Consider the following 15,277-nt stretch of genomic DNA (forward strand, 5'->3'; position numbering starts at 1 on the left):
GTTTCCTCGCTCGCCGCCCTTTCTCTGTCGCTCCCCTCGCGGCAGCCCGCACCGACCCCCCCCTCCGTCCTCCTTTCTGTTCCCGCCTGGGTCGCCTTTGAGGCCTGCGAGGATGAAGAAGGTGAAGAAGAAGCAAAACGGGAAGACGACGCGCGGAGTCCAGTCTCGCGGTGAGGCGGCGGCAGCAGGATGATCCTGCGGCTGGTGGAGGGAACGGCAGCGCGTTGCGCGAGAGCGGAAGAAGCGCGTCGCCTAGGCTCGCGCTCGAGAAGAAGAAGGCGACCCAAGTACGGCAGTTCACTCCGTGCGACCCTTTGCACCACAGGATAGTTGTGCACATTCACGTGCCTGCGCGGCTTCTGGAGAGCCGCGAAGTGTGACCCTCGGCCGTGTCAGGCGGTTGGGCGAGAGAAAGGCAGCGGAGAGGAGCCGCCACGGAAAGCTTGCCCAGGTCTCGAGAGACTGCGTAGGCGAGGGAGAAGAAGCAGCGACGTCGAGAGAAGGTCTGTGGAGATAGAAACAACTGGCCTTTCCTGCAGCGTGTCAGGAGCCGGCGCGGTCCGACAGACGGAAAAAACCGGGAGAACTGCGACGCGGGGGCGACGAGCGCGCTTGGAGTTCTTCTCCGCCGGCGAGACAGCTCCGTCTGCCAACGAGGTCGCTCTTTCTTAGAAAGTACTTGGCAACGCCCGTGTCGAGCTAGGCCTTCTTCGCAAGAGAGGCGGGCGTGAGGTCTGCGAAGGCGAGACGGGGAAGAAAAGAAACGCGAAAAGTGGAGGCCGCACCACAGAGGATCTCGCCGCATCCGGCCTGCTCTCCAGCCAAGAGGAGGAGAAGAAGAAAAATGGGAAACGCAAGAGGAAAGGGAGAAAAGCCACGCGTCGTCAAAAAGAGAAGAAACGGGAGAGGGGGGTGTTGGAGACACTGTGTTTCGGTGGCTGAGACCGGTTTTTGCCCCGGCTTGTTCCATAGTTCGCATTTTCTGCGGTTCTGCGCCGCTCTCGCATTCTCCGTCCGTCTTCACTCTTCTTGACTTTCTCTCTTCGGCTCTTCGAACCCGACTCAGGGCCGCGACTTCTTCCGTTCTCTTGCGTTTTCGCCGTCTCACTGCCTGTCTCTGTCTCTTCGTCCTCATTTTCTCGCGTGCATGCCCCGTAGCTGTTTCCGCGCGCGTGTGTAGGATTTTCGCCTTCCCGCGCGTCACGCAACAGGTGTCTTCTCTTCGAGGCCTCGACGACGTAGAGGGCTCGTGGATGCGGCTTTCTTTGTCACCCTGTGCCCAGAATTCCACTCAGCTACTCTCTCCGGCGGACTGCACGCGGACGCCCGGTGCCTTGTGTTGGCTGCGCACGATCTTTTTCGACGGAAAGGGCACGAAACCGCGTCGGTGCCCGATTATCTCTGCTTCATTTCTCTTGCTTGTCCTGTGCGAGTCGTTGACGGCGTTTCGACCTCTTCCGCGATTCGCAGGAACGTGTTTCGCTTGGCTTTGCGCTCAGCGGCTCGAGGGCGGGCGCAGCCTCCTCGTGGCTTCTCTCGCCGTCTCCGCGAGGATCGCGCAAGTGCCGGTTGGAGAACGCGCGGTGCTGGCCTTCAGAGGCGACTCTCTTTTTCAAACGCTTTTTTTGCCTCGACTGGGAGGCAGGCAGAGAGGGAGTCTCTGAAGCGTATAATAACGGTCGCCAGCGGGAGGGAGGCTGCCACGACGCAGGCGAAATCTGCGCACACGCGGAGAAGGGCAAACCCGGAGAGACAGCGCGAATCGATTCGCGCAGCGGTGCAAACGGCCTGCCGCCCGTAGCCTTTTTTCTCTGCCTCCCCCTCCAGCCAGTGGGCTGGTCTCCTCAACGCTCTCTCTCGCGCTCGCCAGAGCTCCGCGGCGAGAAGAAACCAAGCCGCGATCGCCATGCAAGTTGTCCAAGGTCTTCCGCAGCGCAGAGAGGGCGCGGAAGGACGAGGCGGACGGAAGAAGAGCCTCGCGGGAGCGGCGGGCGGCTCGGATGAGGCGACAACTGTCCAGCTGCCGCCGACCAAGCGCGGCGTCAAGAAGGCCGGCGGCCTCTCGTCGCTGTTGCTTCTGCACCAGCACGAAGCGTTCGCCGAGATGAACGGCGACCCGGGAGCCCAGGAGACTGTCGCCAGGTTTGCAGAGACGGAGGAAAACCGAGACGGTGAGCGCGCCGCAAACACAGCGCACGGGGCGAAGCCTGGCGCTCTATCAGACAACGACGCGGAACGAGCCCAAACAGGAGGCGCAGGCCCCTCTGCCGAGCGCGCAGCTGAAGAAGACGACGACAAGCTGCAGGTTTTGCCGACTCCACGCGTTGCAGAAGAGGAAGCAGCAGGCGAGCGCGGGAACCCAGCCTCCCTCGAAGATGCTGCAGCGCCGGGTGCGTTCCCCGACTTGAGCGACGAGCGAGGTGAGAGCGCGGAGGCAGAGACAGGCAATTCTCAGAAGCGGAGGAAGACCGCGAACGGTGTGTGTCGGGCGTCGCCACCCGCGGCACAGCAGGAGGCGCCTGCCGAACGTCAGGACACTCTCTCCTGCGACGCAGAGACACAGCATGCGCCGCCCGCCCCCCCCAGTCCGACGGCGTCTGTCGCTCTCTCGCCTTCGCCGATGCTTCCCTCGCAACCTGCGGCGTCCCCGCCGCCGCTGTCGCCTCTGCAGATCGCGTCACCGTCGCATACAGGCCCAAGCGCCTCTGCGTCGTCTCCGGACTCGCAAGTCTCGCCCTCGCAAGCGCCGCGTGAGGCGTCTGCGCAGGGCGACGCGCGCCGAGGCGCCTCGCCCGGGCCCGAGGTGGACGCAGAGGCGCCCTTCTTCGGCGAGTCCTTCTCGCAGTCCTGGTCCAAGACGCGGCTGGTGTTCGCGCTGCCGCGGCGCCCGCCCGTGCGGCCTTCTCCGCCGCCGTCGGTCGCGTGCCTGATGAGCGAGACGCAGGCGAGCGCGCTGCTCGCCTCGCCGGCGTTCTGGGCGGACTTTCAGCAGCATGTTGCGAGGCTCTGCGCGCCCGACAACCCCGCCGACGGGCCTCCGCGGGCTCGCGGGCACAGCGAGCTCGAGACCGCGGCAGACCCTCACGGAGTCGCAAGGCCCGAGAAGAAAGGCGAGGGAGCAGACGAAGGCGACGAACGCACCAACGTTCGACGCCACAGTGGAAACAGCCGCGAAGGCGACGCGGCGACAGCGCCTGGCACAGTCGACAAGGACGGCGAGAAGGTCAACGGAGACGTCGCCGCCAGACGGCCGCTTCTGGAGGCTGCGAAGGGGCCGACTGGGGAGGAAGGGCGAGAGAACGGGGGGACGGGGGTCCAGGGGGACGAGCCGCAGGCGCGAGGCCTCTCTCCGCGGTCCTTCTCCGTCTCGTCCGTGTCCGCCTCGCCGCTGTCTTCGCGGTGCGTTTTCTCGCCGTTGCCCGCGGCCTCCTCCCTGGACATTGCCTCCAGCGCGGAGACCGAGAAGCCGTTCAGCCACACGCAGGCGAGGGAGAGTCAGCTGGCGGACGCACACATCGAGTCGCTGCCCCCTCGCATGCGTTCTGAGAAACCCGTCCGAGCCGCGGACGAGTCGGCCTGCGCGTTCCGCGGGCGCGCCTTGCACGAGCTCGCCGTAGGCGCTCTGAAGGCCGTCTGCAGCGCCTTCGCGCAGGGCACCGGAGGCCTCGTTCGCGAGAGTCTCGCTGCGGAGTTGGCGCCTCTTGCCCGTGCCTCGAGCGCCTCAGGCGCCGCGTCTTCTCCGAAGACGGCGTCGGCGTCCTGCGGCACTTCGCAGCGCCGGCGGGAGGCGGAGTTGCGCGACGCCGCGGAAGCCGCTCAGGCCCAGCGTCAGAGCCTCGCCAGCCACCTGCGCCTGCTCGCGCTCGAGTTCCGCGCCCAGGAGCGCGACGCAGCCGAGTCGAGACGCCGTCCCCTGGATGCGGAGGCGGGCGAGGACGCGCCGCGCGCACACACAGAGAACCAACAGACTCGGGAGAATCCGAGCGGCGAAGCGGAGGGCGGAAGCAGCGAGGAGACAGAAGGAGACACCCAGACGTCGCCAAGGGCGGGCGGTGGGCCGCTCCCTCCAGCCGGACTCCGAAGCCGCTGCAGCCTCGGCGAGGCGGCTTCAGAGCGGCCGCCGTCGGAGGCCGTCGGCGGCCGCTCTCTGCCAGAAGGGAGCGCGCCGCCGTCCGTGAGCGACAGGCGAGGTGACCACGACGGGGTGAGGCGCGTCGCGCGCGTCGAGTCCTTCAGTCGGCCGCTGCAGTCGTCGTTTGTGTCGCAGGTGGCGTCTGTGTCTCCTCCGGCGGCTCCGCAGGGGTCGTCCGCGCCGACTCTCTCCCCTGGCGACGCGGACGTGCCGGGGCCCGCGGCGTCTCTGCGTAGCGCGAGCAGCGAGGCTCGCAGCAGCCCGTGGAGAGCGCGCGATGACGCAGAGACTTGTGAGGCGCCCGCGAGCGGAGGCCCGCGGCCGCGCCGGGCGCCGACCTCGAATCTGTGGTGTCGGTCCTACGTCGGTCGCCGCGCCGGGCTGTACGAAGTGTCGCTCGCCGCGGAGGGCGAGACAGCCTACCGCGGCTTTCCGCTGTGGAAGGTGCTAGCATGCGAACTGGGAAAGATCTCCTTCGCCGCGTCCCCGCGCGGCGGCGGGTCTGGGTCGCCCCGCGCGTGCGACGGCCGCGAGGCCCTCCGGGGTTCCACTGCTCTCGTGCAAAACACAGTGAAGCTGCTGGAGATCGCCGTCGCCCGCTCCGACGCGTTTCGCCTCTACGCCACTGCGTCGTCGGGCGCGCCAGCCTGCAATTCGCAGAGCTCTGGCGCGCGACAGCGCGAGAGGGACGCGGCTTCGCGCTCGGGGGGGCGACCCCGAGACGGGCGAGGCGGCGCAGTCTCCGCCAGGAAGAAGCGGAAAGGGCAACGCGACCCGCGCCAAGAGGCCGCCGCGCACTCAGCCGGGCTCGACGAAGACGCCGAGACGGAGGCCGATGAGGAGGCGACCGGTTGGAGTGCCTCGGCGTCGGCCGAGTCAGAGGGGGAATGCGAAAGCCGCAGCAACGACGGAAATGCCCCTCCGCGGAGCGCCACGTTTTTTCTTCCGTCTCCTCCTTTTCTTCGCGCGTCCCTTTTTGCGCTCCTGCAACCTTTTCTCTCGCCTCTCGCTGCGCACGAGACCCCGTCCTCTCTCGCGGACTTCTTCGCAGCGCTCCGCGCGTGGCTCCGCGCGACTGCGGCTGCGCCGGCCTTCGCGGGCGACGCGGGCCTTGCTGCGAAGCGCGAGCTCGTGGAGACGCCAGAGGGTCTGAAGCTCAGCGACGCGCAGATGGCGACGGCGGTCGACGTGAACGGCGTGGAGGACGTGACGAAGCGGGAGGACGGCGGGGAGGCGGAAAAGACGCTGGAACTCTGGATGTCTCGCCGCGAGGCGGAGCGAACGGCATGCCAGCTGGAACGCGCACGTGTGCAGCTGCTCGAGGACGTGCGCTCCTGCGCCGCCATCTTGGCTCGCGTGCAGGAAGGCGTCCTCGATGTGAATGCGCTTTGCCAAGGCGTCGAGGAGAGAGCAGACGACCTCGAGGGCAGCGCGGACGGGCGTCAAGAAGCGGAGACAGAGAGCTCGAGTCGGCCTGCACACAGGCGAGCCGAAGTGGAGTCGACAGGCCGCGCAAACGGCGCGGCGCTGCGCCGCGAGCCGCGCCACAGAGCCAAGAGGTGGGGCTGCGCCGAAACCCGACTTGAGACGCAATCCGAAGACGAGGATCCCAGGGCGGGGCGAGCGGCAGGCGCCGAATTGGCGGCTAAGAAGCTCCGCTCGCGCGCAACGGCAGCCGTGGCGAGCGGCAGGGGAAAGGGCGCAGAGCGAGGCGGCGGCCGCCTTCCCAGACCCGAGTCGCTGCCACGCCCACGGCAGAATCCGCCTGTGACCAAGGAGCAGGCCTCGCCGATAGCGGAGGCGAATGTCTCGCAGGACGAAGCGTTGACGCTCGAAGCTGGGGAGCCGGCGCCCGCAGGGGCCGATGCATCCTCGCCCCACAGTTTCTCGCAGCATGCCAGCGCAAACATCAATCACGCTTTTCTGCTTGTGGCACGGGACTTGCTTCTGACTGAAGCTCTGCTGCGGCTCTCGGTGTTCGCGCAGAGCCCCGCAGACTGTCCCCCAGAAGGCGAGTTGGTGTTAAAGCAGATTGAACGGACTGTGGAGGCGGGCGACGGAGACGATGCGCTTCTCTCTGTTCTGCAGTTCTGCCGAGACCTCGAAGAGCACCGCCTCGCGACGGAGTTCCTCCAGCAGAAGCGCGCCTCGCCGAGGCCCTCGCAGAGCTCCGCAGACGGTCAGGCAGCCAAGGCCGAGGGCGCGCGCGGGAGGGAGAAGGACGACAAGCTGGCGGGCATGAAGGACTGCGCGTCACAGCACGACGACGAAGAAGAGCAAGACGGCAGCGGCCTCGAAGAGGGCGAGACAGAGAGAGCGGCGCACGAGGCAACAAGCCACGATGCGCAGGCGGAGGAGGGCCGCCTCGTTCTGGGTGGTGTCGCGGGCGCCGCGGGTGACCGCCAAGGCGAGAGCGACGAGCAGAGCATGCATCAGGGGGGGGCGCGTGGTTCGGGCGCGAACGCCGGCAGGCTGGAAACGCATGCAGCCAAGCACGAAGAGGACTCGATGGAGTCAGGCCGATCCCGCCGGCGCAGGGCGTCACTGTCGGTGCTGCTGGATGACTCCCAAGCTCCCTCCTTCGCGCCGGAGAGCGTCTGGAGCTCGGGCTGTCGCGAGCCCGCACCGCGGGCCTCGCTCTCCCTCCGGTGCTCTCTCGAGCTTGACCGCTGGCGGCCCCAGGAGCCTGCGCAAGTCGCGCGGGAGCGTGGCAACGAGGGCAGCGCTGAGGCGCTCCGCGGCCTCTCCGAGGACGCGGCGGGAGGCCGGAGGCGAGGCGGGCGAGTGGGCGCGTCCAGCGACGCAGGGCGTTGCAACGGCGATGACTCTCGGTCGGCTTTGGCGCTGTCGTTCTGCCGCCGCGACCGGCGCCCGCAGCGAGGCGACGCGCCCGGCCTGCGGCCCGTCGCGCTCCAACCCGTCTGGCTGGCGAGGTACTCTGCGCTGTTTCAGCGCCTCTTCTTTCAAGCGGCTCGCCACCTTGCGGGCTTCGTCGCCCTCGTCAACCAGGGCGGGCTGCCGGAGACGTATCTGGCGAGCTGGTACGGGCACTGGGTTGGTCTTCGCAGCTACCACGAGATGTTTGCGCAGCTCGCTCACGAGCGGCGCGCGCTGGATGCGGCGCTCCAGCAGTTCGCGCAGGCACTTCCCGCCCAAGACGAAGCGGAGATGACTGAAGAAGACGACGTGGGCGGCGTCACGCGCGAGGGCGCCAAGTCTCCGCAGGCGCTCGACTGCGAGGGCGCAACTGGCCGCCGGAGGACTCGAAGCCAAATGCGCGACGAGGCGGCACGGAGCGAAGCTGCAAGGGGGAAAGAGAAAACCGGGCGGAAGGGGAGAGACGCCAGAAGCAAGGCCTCCGCGCGAGGCCGGAGCGACGAAGGCGCAGGCGACAAGCGGCGACGAAATCGCAGAGGGACGCGGCTAAGCCCTGTGCGCCAGCAGGAGCGCCAAACGAGGCGGAAACGCGGCGAACCGGGGGCTCTGAAGCGAGAAGACGACGTGGAAGAGTAAGGAGGGGAGAGGAGGGTGAACCCTAGACCTACCCAAGGTAGAATCACTGTGTGCTCCACAAGCGCATTGGCTATAGAGTCGCGGAGGCGAAGATGCCGTCGCGTGCGTGTCCCTGTGTCCGTGTTGGCTGTTCCCGCTCGATGAAAGGGATCAGCGGCAGGTGCAGACAGCGTGGCAGATCCGCGAAGGCACAGGGCGTGAGGGGCGTTTGAGGAGCTCGCACATGCGAAGGACCTGTGGCTATGGCCATGCAGTGAGATGCAGGCAGAAAGGTGCGTCAGCGCAGGCACAGGTCACGCGAAAGGGTTGTGCATCTGTGTTTGGTCCTCTTTGCAGCGTGCCGACGCAGCCGCTGCGGCCGGTGAAGTGCTCGGTGTCGCCGTGGCTGGGCGGCAGGTGTTACCAGCATCGCAGCGTCTCGCCTTCGCTGGGCTTGCGCCCGCCTTCTCCGTTCTGCGCCAGGTGTGTGAGCTGCGTGAGCGAAGGGAGTCTGCGCGAGGCCTCCGGCTTGGCTAGGGGGCGTCGCAGCGAGAGGGAGATGTCGCACGCGCTTCGTGGCGCGGGGGGACCGGAGGGCGACGTGAAGAACGCGCGCTGGGTGCTGCTGGTGCCCAGCGAGGCGGACGGCCGGCGGCCCGCTGCTGCCGAGTCGCCCGCCTCGCTCGCGCCGCAGCTTCTGCGGAGCTCCGAGGGCGGTATGGTCGCGGTGTGCAGCCACGGCGCGTTCCCTGGCGGGGAGGAGGCGAGTGCGCGTCTCGTGGAGCGCGACGACAAGGGCCGAGGTCGGCATGTGGCGGAGTGCAAGTACGAGGTCGCCGCGGCGCCGTTCTTCGACGCTCCGCCGCTCCACGATATCCACGCGGCGCGATGCGTCCACGCCGCCGCCCTCCACTCGATCCCGAGGGAAATGGCCATCTACTCGAAAGACGAAAGACTCGACCCTGCGGCCGCAGGATTTTTCATCAAGAAAGAGAGAAGGTCAGCGCGCCCGGGGGGAGGGGGGGGGGGTCGCAGCGCAGCAGGGCAGGGGAGCCGAGCGAGTGGTGTGGCGCATAGAAAAACTTTTACGTCTTGGGAGGAGGGGGGAGCGAACGCTGTGTGACCGTCGAAAAGAGTCTTGTCGGAACGCTAGGCTCTGCGTGGTCGCCTGATGTTTATCCGCGAATGCACCCTCGTGGAAGCCATCTGTGTCGCAGATTCAGTCAGACGTCCCACTATTACCGTAGTCATCTTACATGGCACATGTAGCGCACAGAGGAGGGGGCGAGGGCAGGTGAGGCGGCCGCAGAGGACGGCGACAGGCGAGGGGCGAGGCAACAACCCAAAGTGAGGCACGTGCAGACTTGGGGAGCGATGCGGTCTGTACCAGGTTGATCACAGTTTGCAGTCCGCAGCGAGAGCTGCTGGGCGCGGATTCGAGACTGCGGTAGTGCGATGCGTTCGTGTTTTTTCCAGGTGTCGCTGGTCGGCGGAGGAGACCGAGGTTTTCGTGCATGCAGTGAGTGAGCACGGCATCGGGAACTGGAAGCAGATCTCGCGGTTTTATGGACACCGTCTCGGCGGCCGTACGAATATGCAATTGAAAGACAAATGGCTGAACCTTGTGAAGCACAACCACGTGCTCGAGGACCCCGAGACCGGCACGTGGGTGCTGAGGAGACTCACGTGAACCAAAGCAACCGCTGCGCCCGCGAGCGTTCGAGGTATTTCCATGTTTTCTCTCGCGCATGCGCCTCCACTTTAGCTGCCCTACTTTGCCCCTCTTGATCCAGTGAGCACGGCAGCGGCTTCCAGCACTGGATTTCACTCACGCACTGCGTGAGCTGTATCAAAGACCTCCAGGGAGAACCAAGAGGCTCACACTACGAGTTTTCGCTCATGCGCGTTTCGGGCTTCGCCCTGCGGCTGAGGCTTCTCCACTCCGAGTTGCCGTCGGCACGTGTGTATATTGTCATCGTGTTTCTTGAGCATATGAAGTGCAACGCGTTGCCGGTCTTCCTTCTTGGCGCGCATTCTGTTTGTGAAAGGTGGGGTCGCTGACTCCTCCAGCGCGGCGGACTGGGCACTCCAGGGAACTGTGGACGTCTCTCCAGTCGGATGAGTGGCACGTTTCCGCTTGGGTGTGGCGTGTATGTGCGCAACATTGCAGCAGGTGTTTTAATGGTCCCCTGGTATTCTTCCGTGAATGACTTCTGCTGTCTCTCCCCTTCGCGGTAGGGGCGATTCTCTTTTGGCAAGCGCTCTGCGGCGCTGCTGCTCCTTCGGGCCTCGGCCTGCGCCAGAGAGCCTCATGTACGCGTCACACCGGTACGCTACTGCTTCGACCGAACCCCAGGAGGAGCGGCATGCATCTCAGCAAACGAGTCGCCGCACAAAGAGAGGCGAACGGGAGACGGGCAGCTATAGCAAGAGATACGTGAGCAGATAAGATAGACGGCTAAGCGTGCGATAGGCCCACAGACGCGCAGAAGCATAGAAGCGGTAGTCTACGCGAGCCCCGGAGAAGAAACGTAGTGATCTACACGAAGACACTTAGGCAGGTGAATGCAATTCCTCAAGAAACCATAAACATACAACAGAGAACATCACGCATTTCAGTTCGTGCCTCGACGTCAGGGCCCTCGAGAGTCGATCCCCGAGAACTAAGCATTTAGCGGCCAAACGAGGTACCCTGTTTACCAGGCTAGAACACATGAGAGGGGTTCTCTATGTACTGTCGCGCGAATCCCCGTCCGACGCTCATTGCAAGTGTCAACTCTGAAGGGGCATGTGTTGTCTCCTTTTGTAGTAGGGAATCGACAAATGAAAGCGCATCGCGTACGGTGGTGCATGCGCAGGGACGGTTGTTGATATCGGGGGCCCTGTCGGCAGGGTAAAAAGTCTGACAGGCCACGGTTGATATGGATCAGTATCGATCGTTGTTTTTCACCAGCGCCCCGCGCAGCTTCCTCCTGTGCGTCGCTGCTTTGATTTTTTCTCGAGGTTCTAGCAGCGCAGGAACAGTCCACTGGTGAAGCCGAGAGGGTCGCTTCTCGGAGGTGGCGAGGACTCCGAACAGCAGGCATAGGGCTCTACTTTGAAGCTGCCATGAATGATGCCGATGACCGGTGATACAGCGCGTGAGACAAAGTGTTTGTCTGCACGGACGGGGGTGTCCTGTCCCCAGAGTGCCTATAGGATCTCCATGTTCAGGGGTCTCTACGCGATACCGCTCCCAGAAGTTGAACGCGAAACACTGTTCGATCACAGTAGCCGAGGTACCGTTGTACCGAATCACGCGCCGCAGCGGGCGTCGGAACCAGCTTGCAGGTTCGCGCGTGGCGCAGGGTCAGAAGTGAGTAAGGAAGGCTCACGCGTGGTGCCAGTACGATATCTTTCGTTCACGATAAGTTCTCTCTCGTGTTTGAAGCTGGGTTCTCACTGTTCTGAGTCAAGGTCCTGCTGCAGTCTATGTCAACGCGTAGTTTGATACGTCTAGATCGGGACGACTATGCAGGCATAGGGCTATTGACCTCAGCTGCTGACCCTGAGGTCAACAGCCCTATGTCTCCACAGTCGTCCCGATCTACATGCATCTAACTACTCTCTGATTCTCTTTGTAAAATGTTCGATTCGCGGTCAATGTGGACGTTGTGTGCGATGGCAGTCGTTCTGTCGCTATTACGGAAAGTGAAGGGCGCAACCCCCACCATGTGATGTGCCTGAGAGGCATCTAGAAGATGTTAAGGAGCCTAAAGACGCTGTTGATGGTGGACACTGCACGTCAGCTAATTCTCTGGAATAGTCGGGATGCGGCAGCAATCGTCTACCATGTAAATATGGGGGAGTAGCTAAAAGCACGAAGCATACACCCGTGACGCTGGGGGTGTGTGCGCCTTGTGTTTTGTTCTTTTTGCCTGTCAAGGCTCGACATAAAGTGCCGCAAAATGGATTCTCGGCATCTTCCCGATTTGTCAGCGAGAGCGTCCTCATGTGCACGCGGTTTCTCCCAGCAGTTCTCGACTCACGGTCGCGGCGCGGCTCTCGGGCTCATCGATGTCGTGCAGCCGAACATCGCAATCTCTTGGCACGGAACGAGACCTCGTTGGATTCGCACAGCTTCTTGGCGTGTTGCCAAACAGACGCTGTGCCTCCGGGCTTTCTTTCTGCCTACACACTGGCTGGGTTGTCTCGTTTCAGCGAAGCGTGCTCCACTCCTGAGTTTGGAGACGATGGGTTCGCCGATCGAAGGGAAGAAAGCTGCTGCCCCCTAGCGGCCGACGAGGCAAGCGGGGGCAGCTCCTTGCTGATTCATGTTGTTTGCTGGAGAGAGACCACGGAATCGGTTTCGATCCCGCGTTCCCTACCGCAGGCCTTTGCGAACGCGAAGCCGGCAGCATGTCTTCCACAAACGGGACGACCGTCAATCTTCCGCGCCCACTTCCTCGGCTGCCATCGTGTGACACCCTCCTCAGAAACCGATTCGGGGCGCATGCGCTGCCGGGGCTGGAGATGTGCATCTGTCCGCTGTCTCGACCGCCAGTCAATTTGACCTTCTTTGTGGTGCACATCTATGTGCTTTCTGTGTTCGCTGTGATCCTTGTCTAGAAGAAAAGCCGCGGTGTTCGTCCGTTGCCCGCATTTTTCGGGAAACTCTTTTTGCGCACACATCCGCACGTCTGGTTTGCCGCCGCCCGGCTGCCTGTGTATGCCTTGCGAGGGGGCTTGTGCACTATTTGCACCAGTCCTTGTAAACGTCCCGATTCTCTTCTGTGGCAGTCGAAGACGTTTCCGGTGCGTGTAGCTGTCCAGCCTTTCTCTTGCTTTCACCAGCACTTTCCCTGGACAGCATGGCGCCGCAGGGAACCACGCCGGCGACGCCGGCTCCCGCCAAGTCGGCGGCGAAGCGTGAAGAAGAAGCCGCCAAGGTGAAGGAGTGGTTCAAAAACGCCGGTCCCGTCACGCAGAGTGAAATGCGGAATGCCGACGGACTGCTGCTCTACGCTCACCATTGGGTCGTCTCCGACGCCAAGGCGAAAGTCGTCCTGTGCCACGGCTACGCAATGCACTCGCGGTTCGACTACCTCCGCCACGACCCGGAGAAACTCAACGAGCCTCCTGTGTACGAAAACTCGTGGGTGCATAAGCTCAACAAGGCGCACTGCAGCGTCCATTGCCTAGATCAGCAATCTTTCGGAGAATCCGAAGGGCACAAAGGCAAGAGAAGCCACGTCCTCGATGTCGAGGACCTGCCCCGCGACACGCTGCAGTTCCTCTACGAGCAAGTCCTCCCAAGCCAGGACCCCACCCTCCCTATCTTCATCTGCGGCGTCTCTCTCGGCGGATGCATCACCGCTCGCGTCGTCCAGCTTCTCGGCGGAGGCGGCGCCAAGCTCTCCGACGTGCAGGTAAGACCTGGCAGGACGGCGGCAGTAACAACCTCAAGCCTTCGCGTACAAGGCGGGGGAAGGGGTACGCCTCTGCAGAGCCGTCGAACGTTCTGCCTAAAACAGCTCTGGAGCGTAAGAAAAGAAGCGTCACCCCAGTTCTCTGGCATGACGTCGAGCGACGCCCTGTCCCGAGGCACGCGGCCACCAAGAATACGGTTTTCGTTCTCCACGCCAAGGCGATGGTTTAGAGCGGGCTTGTGCGCACCTCCAGTCACCGACGCACAGCGTATATACACCGCAGTGCCCTCGGTGCGATGAGAGTGCTCCCGCTGGTTTTGCTCCGCTTTAGGGGAGGAGCGAACACGTCAAATCGGAGCCCAGATTTTTTGTAAACTTTATGCTCACCGGTCTGTCGTGGTCTTAGTCGACGTGCGAACGATGCTTGCAGGCTCAGGAAGGGGACGCCCCTGCGAAGAAGCCTCTGCCACTCAAGGGAGCAATTTGCATGGCTCCGCTCTTCAGAATGGACAGGCTGAAGAAGAAACACAAATTCCTCTTGCCCGTGGCCCGGCTCTTGGCGGCCATGGCGCCCGCTCTCGAAGTCGGAAAGCCCGCCAGAAACGAGATGTACCCCTTCTTTCATGACCTGATTGAGACGGATCCTCTCTGCTACACGGTAAGGAGGCGACGGCAAGGTCGGGTGGGCGAGATGTGACGCCGACAGACCTGAAGAGTCCTGAGAGTAGTTGTGGCTCAGCGGGCGGCCGACCGGCGTGCGGGTGGCGACCGCTTTTCTACCCTGGAAATAACGGGGTGAGTCAGGAAGAGTCGAAAGACCCGGTCGTCTGGTTCGTCAAACAGACGCGGATTTTCGGGAGTCCGGCGTGCTTCGTCTGCTTGCAGGGCAAGTCCAGGGCGCGGCTTTCCAACGAACTTCTTCGCGTCGTCGACTTAGTTCAAGACCAGGCGTCGTTCCTCAGCTTCCCCGACCCAGTGGTGAAAACGAAGGACTCGCCGCTTCCGTATCCGATCTACGTGCCTGAAACGCCTTCTCTGCTGATTGTGCACTCAAAGAACGATACTTTTGTGGATCCTGAGGGCTCGGTGATTGTCGCTGCCACCCTCGACGCGAAAATGCACGGAAGCCCCGAGACACTCGAGGTAAGTATCACGGCCCCAGCGCGAGTGACGGAGCTCCGCAAGGGGTGAGCTGTCTTCTTGCGTACGAGCCATTCAGGATCTGCGTGGTGACGAAGGTGCGTAGAAATGTTGCGCCGCAGCAGGCATGCGATGCGCTTCCTGTGGAGGATTTTGTCCGGATTTGCAGAAATACCAGCCCGAGTACGACAGCGTGGTCAACTTGCGAAAAGTCTTCAAGCACCCTGACGCGAACTTGTGGCTTCTCGACAACATGTGGCACTGCCTCTCCAAGGAAGTGCCGGAAGGAGACCTCCTGATGGACCGGATCATCCAGGACTGGCTCGCACCCCGCATCGCCTCCGCCGAGCATGACGCCAAGGACAAGAAGGAGGCGAAGGCCGAGAAAGTGGGCGAAGAGAAGAAAAAGAGGGACAAGAAGAAGAAGGAAGAAAAGGGAGAAGAGAAGGACGAGCCGCACCACAAGAAAGACAAGAAAAGGGACAAGGAAGAGGAGGAAACCGCGCCTCACGGCAGTGAGGCCACCCCAGCCGCTGAAGCTGCGCCTGCCGCGTCCGCGAGTGAGGCGGCAGTGCTAGAGGCGCATGAGGAAGGTGCTCCGGCTGCGCTCCATACTGAGTCGTCAGCAGCTGTAGAGAACGGCGAGTCGGAACCCGCAGCGGCGCCCGCTGAGCCGGAAAAGCCTGCAGAGCCCCAGGCTGCTGCAGTGGGGGGAACTGGCGACCCCGCTCCCGAGTCGAAGGCAGCCACTGCTGAGCCTCAGGAGGTGACGCCAGAGGCCGAGCAGCCTAAGAGTTCCGACGTCGTGGAGCCAGCGCCTGAACCTGAGAAGTCGAAGAGCCCCGAGCCTGTGGAGTCGGCCCCTGAGCCAGAGCAAGCAGTGTCGGAGCCTGAGAAGCCCCAAAGTCCGGAGCCTGAGGCCGCGTCTGACGAACCTCAGCGCCAAGAGACGGGCTCGGATGTCGGTGACTTGTAGGCGGAATGCCGGAGCAGAGAGAAAGACTAGTCTGCAACTGCGGCCGCTTCTGCGATACAGCTGTATATTTCGCACCAGTCCCCACGAGGCAAAAAATAGACGCGGCTGTGCAGCAAGCCACAGTGCCAT

General features: G+C 63.5%; 2 protein-coding genes across 2 annotated transcripts; both read left to right on the top strand.

Moving 5' to 3' along the window:
- Positions 1–1,906: 1,906 nt before the first annotated feature.
- Positions 1,907–9,314, top strand: BESB_018290 (uncharacterized protein; the record flags this gene model as incomplete). Its single annotated transcript, XM_029360544.1, has 3 exons — positions 1,907–7,641; positions 7,982–8,623; positions 9,101–9,314. 3 exons carry the CDS (start codon positions 1,907–1,909, stop codon positions 9,312–9,314), a joined length of 6,591 nt encoding a protein of 2,196 aa, XP_029216520.1.
- Positions 9,315–12,474: 3,160 nt separating this feature from the next.
- BESB_018300 (phospholipase) lies at positions 12,475–15,148 on the top strand (the record flags this gene model as incomplete). Its single annotated transcript, XM_029360545.1, has 4 exons — positions 12,475–13,032; positions 13,463–13,690; positions 13,918–14,175; positions 14,342–15,148. The coding sequence occupies 4 exons, from the start codon at positions 12,475–12,477 to the stop codon at positions 15,146–15,148; spliced, it is 1,851 nt and encodes a 616-aa protein (XP_029216521.1).
- Positions 15,149–15,277: the final 129 nt, after the last annotated feature.

This window comes from Besnoitia besnoiti, chromosome X (assembly GCF_002563875.1).
Source record: "Besnoitia besnoiti strain Bb-Ger1 chromosome X, whole genome shotgun sequence".
Lineage (NCBI taxonomy): Eukaryota > Apicomplexa > Conoidasida > Eucoccidiorida > Sarcocystidae > Besnoitia > Besnoitia besnoiti.